At 44.0% G+C, this 5,393-nt stretch overlaps 1 protein-coding gene across 1 annotated transcript; it reads left to right on the top strand.

Annotated features, from left to right (window-relative positions):
• The first annotated feature begins 2,313 nt into the window (after nucleotides 1–2,313).
• LOC110536026 (prolactin-releasing peptide receptor-like) lies at nucleotides 2,314–4,350 on the top strand. The gene is made up of 2 exons (XM_021621525.3): nucleotides 2,314–2,850; nucleotides 3,289–4,350. The coding sequence occupies exons 1-2, from the start codon at nucleotides 2,327–2,329 to the stop codon at nucleotides 3,974–3,976; spliced, it is 1,212 nt and encodes a 403-aa protein (XP_021477200.2). The 5' UTR covers nucleotides 2,314–2,326; the 3' UTR covers nucleotides 3,977–4,350.
• Nucleotides 4,351–5,393: the final 1,043 nt, after the last annotated feature.

The following is a 5,393-nucleotide window of genomic DNA, read 5'->3' on the forward strand; positions in this document are numbered from 1 at the left end:
CAACATTGTAGTTACTCCAAAATGAGTGAAAAGGAAGCCTGAACAGAATACAAATATTCCAAAATATGCATTGTGTTTGCAATAAGGCACTAAAAGAATTTAACTTTTTGTCCTGAATAATAGAAGTGTTATGTTTGAGGCAAATCCAACAAAACACATCACTGAGTACCATTCTTCTTCATTTCAAGCATGTTGGTGGCTGCATCATGTTATCGGCAAGGACTAGGCAGAACGTTCTCCACGGCGTCTCCAGACTCTGTCACGTCTGTCACATGTGCTCAGTGTGAACCTGCTTTCATCTGGGAAGAGCACAGGGCGCCAGTGGTGAATTTGCCAATCTTGGTGTTCTCTGGCAAATGCCAAATGTCCTGCACGGTGTTGGGCTGTAAGTACAACCCCCACCTGTGGACGTCGGGCCCTCATACCACCCTCATGGAGTCTGTTTCTGACCGTTTGAGCAGACACATGCACATTTGTGGCCTGCTGGAGGTCATTTTGCAGGGCTCTGGCAGTGCTCCTCCTGCTCCTCCTTGCACAAAGGCGGAGGTAGCGTTCCTGCTGCTGGGTTGTTGCCCTCCTACGGCCTCCTCCACATCTCCGGATGTACTGGCCTGTCTCCTGGTAGCGCCTCCATGCTCTGGACACTACGCTGACAGACACAGCAAACCTTTTTGCCACAGCTCGCATTGATGTGCCATCCTGGATGAGCTGCACTACCTGAGCCACTGGTGTGGGTTGTAGACTCCGTCTTATGCTACCACTAGAGTGAAAGCACCGCCAGCATTCAAAAGCGACCAAAACATCAGCCAGGAAGCATAGGAACTGAGAAGTGGTCTGTGGTTATCACCTGCAGAACCACTCCTTTATTGGGGGTGTCTTGCTAATTGCCTATAATTTCCACCTGTAGTCTATTCCATTTGCACAACATTATGTGAAATGTATTGTCAATCAGTGTTGCTTCCTAAGTGGACATTTTGATTTCACAGAAGTGTGATTGACTTGGAGTTACATTGTGTTGTTTAAGTGTTCCCTTTATTTTTTTGAGCAGTGTATATTGCCTCACCGATCTATACACAATACCCCAAAAGAAAAAGCATGTTTTTTAAATTATTTTTTTTAACTGACATTTTCACAAGTATTTAGACCCTTTACACAGTACTTTGTTGAAACACCTTTGGCAGTGATTACAGCCTCAAGTCTTGTAGGGTATTTATTTTACCTTAATTTAACTAGGCAAGTCAGTTAAGAAGAATTTCTTATTTTCAATGATGGCCTAGGAACAGTGGGTTAACTGCCTTGTTCAGGGGCAGAACAACAGATTGGTACCTGCATTGGAAAACCTTCCTGGTCTTCATGGTTGAATCTGTTTGAAATTCACTGCTTGATTGAGGGACCTAACAGATAATTGCATTTGTGGAGTACAGAGATGAGGTAGTCATTCAAAAATGATGTTAAACACTATTAGTCCATGCAACTTGTTATGTGACATGTTAAGCACGTTTTTACTCCTGAACTTATTTAGGCTTGCCATAATAAAGGGGTTGAATACTCCTTGACTCAAAACATTTCAGCTTTTCACTATTAATTCATTTGTTTAAAAAAAATCTATAAACATTATTCCACTTTGACATTATGGGGTATTGTTTGTAGGCCACTGACAAGTCTAAATTCAGGCTCTAACACAATACATTTGGAAAAAGTCAAGGGGTGAGAATACTTTCTGAAGGCACTGTATGCAGTCATCTATAGATTATATTGTCATACCCTAATTATCTGGTGACTATTTCAGCTAAATGATTTTGTTCTAGACTGATTAGGTCACGATTTGTTGTCAAGGAAAGCATGATTACACATTTAGAGGCTTGTTGAAATAAAGAGCTTCTCTCTGGCCCACTCATGTGTCAGTGTCTGAGTGCTGCTAATTTGCATCACAAGTATTCATATAATTTCAGTGACCAGAGACATTCATGCGATGTGTAAACATACTTAATGCATTTTATTCCCTCTAGACTCTGAAGGGCAAAGTTTTTCTGGTTCAACCCAACCGTTTTGTAAATCTAAATTAAGAGTTTCCTGAAGGGTTTATATAATGGGTGGCTGGTAAAATAAATACATTACATTTTAATGAAGTTATTCAGTGGATGTTAATCTCATCCAGAACAACTTAATATGGGTCTGTATTGCAGGCAACACAGACCTCTCAGAGATCTGATCACCAACACCACAATGCTATAATAAAAACAGGCATTTGGGTTCAAATATTTAGTTTGGTTATGAGGAATGCAAGTAGACCTGGCCACATCAGAAACAAGAGGACTGATAAGTTATGCTTTCGCTTTCTTTTTTCTCTCTAGGCACCTCTTGCCCTTTCTCCAGTTCTGTGATGGAAGGCAGTGGCAGTGGATTGACTGTAGAGCTGGCCTCCCCTGGGCCTTGTGTGGCTGGCATGGAGGGGAACACCAGTGGGCAGGTGTTTGAGGTGGCGCTGCAGAACAGTTCCTCGTCCAAACGTAGCCCTCAGTTTGTGGGGGTGGAGCTGCTGAAATCCTTCAAGCTGCTCATCATCCCCTGCTACATCCTGGTGGTGCTGATCGGGGTGTTCGGCAACTACCTGCTGCTCTACGTCATCTGCCACACCCGTAAGATGCACAACATCACTAACTTCTTCATTGGAAACCTGGCCTTCTCCGACATGCTGATGTGTGCCACCTGTGTCCCCTTCACCTTGGCCTATGCCTTCAACCCCCGCGGCTGGGTGTTTGGGAGGTTCATGTGCTACCTGGTTTACCTCATCCAACCAGTGACCGTCTACGTGTCTGTCTTCACTCTCACTGCTATTGGTGTTGACAGGTAAGCCTTGGTCGAGGTTGCATTAAATACTTGGAGTGAATGAGCACATTATCACATTTCTATGTAAGCTTCTCTATCACATTACATAATTACATTTCATTCACAGTTTTTATTATTTATCCTTTATTGAGATTTCCTCCATGGTGTTTCAGTATTTGAGGCTGGACCGGAACGATGATTAGGATTAGATTCAACTCTGTCACATAAAGAATTCTTAACAGCTCTATTCAGCACCCTTAAGACTTTTCTAAAAGTTCAACTCAGAGAGATGATTCATACTTTACGTCAATAACAGGAAATAAAATAATCTGCAGGGACATTCACATCAAATTATGGAGAGGGATGAGTAGAAGCATGATGTGATGTCTTTAAACAATTGTCAGATCAAAAAGAAAAAAGATTCCCACACTTGACATGGTAAATTGATCCTATCCCCAGGTACTATGCCACAGTGCACCCTCTGAAGAAGCGGATCTCAGTGCTGGCGTGTACCTACCTCCTATCTGGGATCTGGCTGCTCTCCTGTGGGCTTGTGGCCCCGGCCGTGGCCCACACCTACCATGTGGAGTTCAAGAATGATGGCTTTACCATCTGTGAGGAGTTCTGGATGGGCAAGAAGAGAGAGAGGTTGGCCTACGCATACAGCACACTTTTCATGACCTACGTCCTGCCTCTGTCTGCCCTCTGCATCTCTTACCTCTGCATCTCTGTCAAGCTCCGTAACTGTGTGGTGCCTGGCCACCGCACCCAGAGCCAGGCCGAGGCCCAGCGAACCCGCAAGCGCAAGACCTTCCGTCTGATCACCCTGGTGGTGGCGGCTTTCGGCGTGTGCTGGATGCCCATCAGTGTGTTCAACGTGCTGCGGGACATTGACATTGACCTGATCGACAAGCGCTACTTCCTGCTCATCCAGCTGCTGTGCCACTTGTGTGCCATGAGCTCGTCCTGCTGTAACCCTTTCCTGTATGCCTGGCTGCATAACCGCTTTCGTGCCGAGCTGCGCAAGATGTTCACCTGCCACCGCCGCATCGGCATCCCTGCCAACCACTGTGCCACAAACAGCGTGAACCCCTTCATCCCACCCTCCCACCCACCCGCACAGGATTTGTTCAGAGAATGGTCTTGAAACCAGCTGAAAGATTTTTGGTCAGGGTTTTTGTACTGTAAGATAAAATTATTACTTTTGTTTTTCAAATAGTTGATTCTTCTGACCCCACTCCCACTGTTTCTCATGCCCAAATAATACATATTTTGTGAAACGTAATGTACATTTCTGCACAAGATTATTAAGTGGTTGCACAAGTGCAATAAACTGTGCCACAAACAAGAGTGCTGCAAAAAAAGTATACTGCATTTGAAGTGTTCTTAGACATGTTGAAACATCAGAAGTTGATTGATAATGATGGACATCTTCGGTGTACATTATGCTGTTTATGTAAGCATAATCTTTATTGTACAGTGTATTGCCAAATGTGCATACAAAGTGATGGTTTAATAATAGATGCTTTGGGTTTGGTTTTTGCTTGATTTTAAAAGTCTCTACAACCTCAAGGTTGTGACTGACAGGTGATGCACATTACCAGATGGGAACGCAGCTACCAACCTCACAGAAGAGGGTCCTGGCTTGGTAACAAAGATGATAGCTTCAGTCTCTCAACAACTAACAAAAATTAAACACATTTGGTCATGTCAAAAAAGATTGAAATTGGTTCCATTTAACCTGTTTTCCATTTTTGACAAGTTGCAAGTTAAAACACAGTTTTACTTTCTGTGACAGAAATTGTTGCATCATGCATGTTACATCTTTGTAAACGTAGTGAAGTATACTGAACAAAAACAAATGCAACATGCAACAATTTCCAAGATTTTACTGTGTGAACTTTTTTCAAATCAAATTTATTTATATAGCCCTTCTTACATCAGCTGATATCTCAAAGTGCTGTACAGAAACCCAGGCTAAAACCCCAAACAGCAAGCAACGCAGGTGTAGAAGCACGGTGGCTAGGAAAAACTCCCTAGAAAGGCCAACACTTAGGAAGAAACCTAGAGAGGAACCAGGCTATGAGGGGTGGCCAGTCCTCTTCTGGCTGTGCAGGGTGGAGATTATAACAGAACATGGCCAAGAATTTCAAATGTTCATAAATGACCAGCATGGTCAAATAATAATAATCACAGTAGTTGTCGAGGGTGCAACAAGTCAGCACCTCAGGAGTAAATGTCAGTTGGCTTTTCATAGCCGATCATTAAGAATATCTCTACCGCTCCTGCTGTCTCTAGAGAGTTGAAAACAGCAGGTCTGGGACAGGTAGCACGTCCGGTGAACAGGTCAGGGTTCCATAGCCGCAGGCAGAACAGTTGAAACTGGAGCAGCAGCACGGCCAGGTGGACTGGGGACAGCAAGGAGTCATCATGCCAGGTAGTCCTGGGGCATGGTCCTAGGGCTCAGGTCCTCCGAGAGAGAGAGAAAGAAAGAGAGAATTAGAGAGAGCCAACCCAGACAGGAAGATCACGTCAGTGACTCAACTCACTCAAGTGACGCACCC

This window comes from Oncorhynchus mykiss, chromosome 11 (genome assembly GCF_057628025.1).
Source record: "Oncorhynchus mykiss isolate SJ-2025 chromosome 11, ASM5762802v1, whole genome shotgun sequence".
NCBI classification, from domain to species: domain Eukaryota; kingdom Metazoa; phylum Chordata; class Actinopteri; order Salmoniformes; family Salmonidae; genus Oncorhynchus; species Oncorhynchus mykiss.

Coding starts and splice junctions, on each gene's coding strand:
- LOC110536026 (XM_021621525.3), top strand. CDS start 2,327: ATGCTTTCGCTTTCTTTTTTCTCTCTAGGCACCTCTTGCCCTTTCTCC. Junction 2,851..3,288: donor ACTGCTATTGGTGTTGACAG/GTAAGCCTTGGT, acceptor TCCTATCCCCAG/GTACTATGCCACAGTGCACC.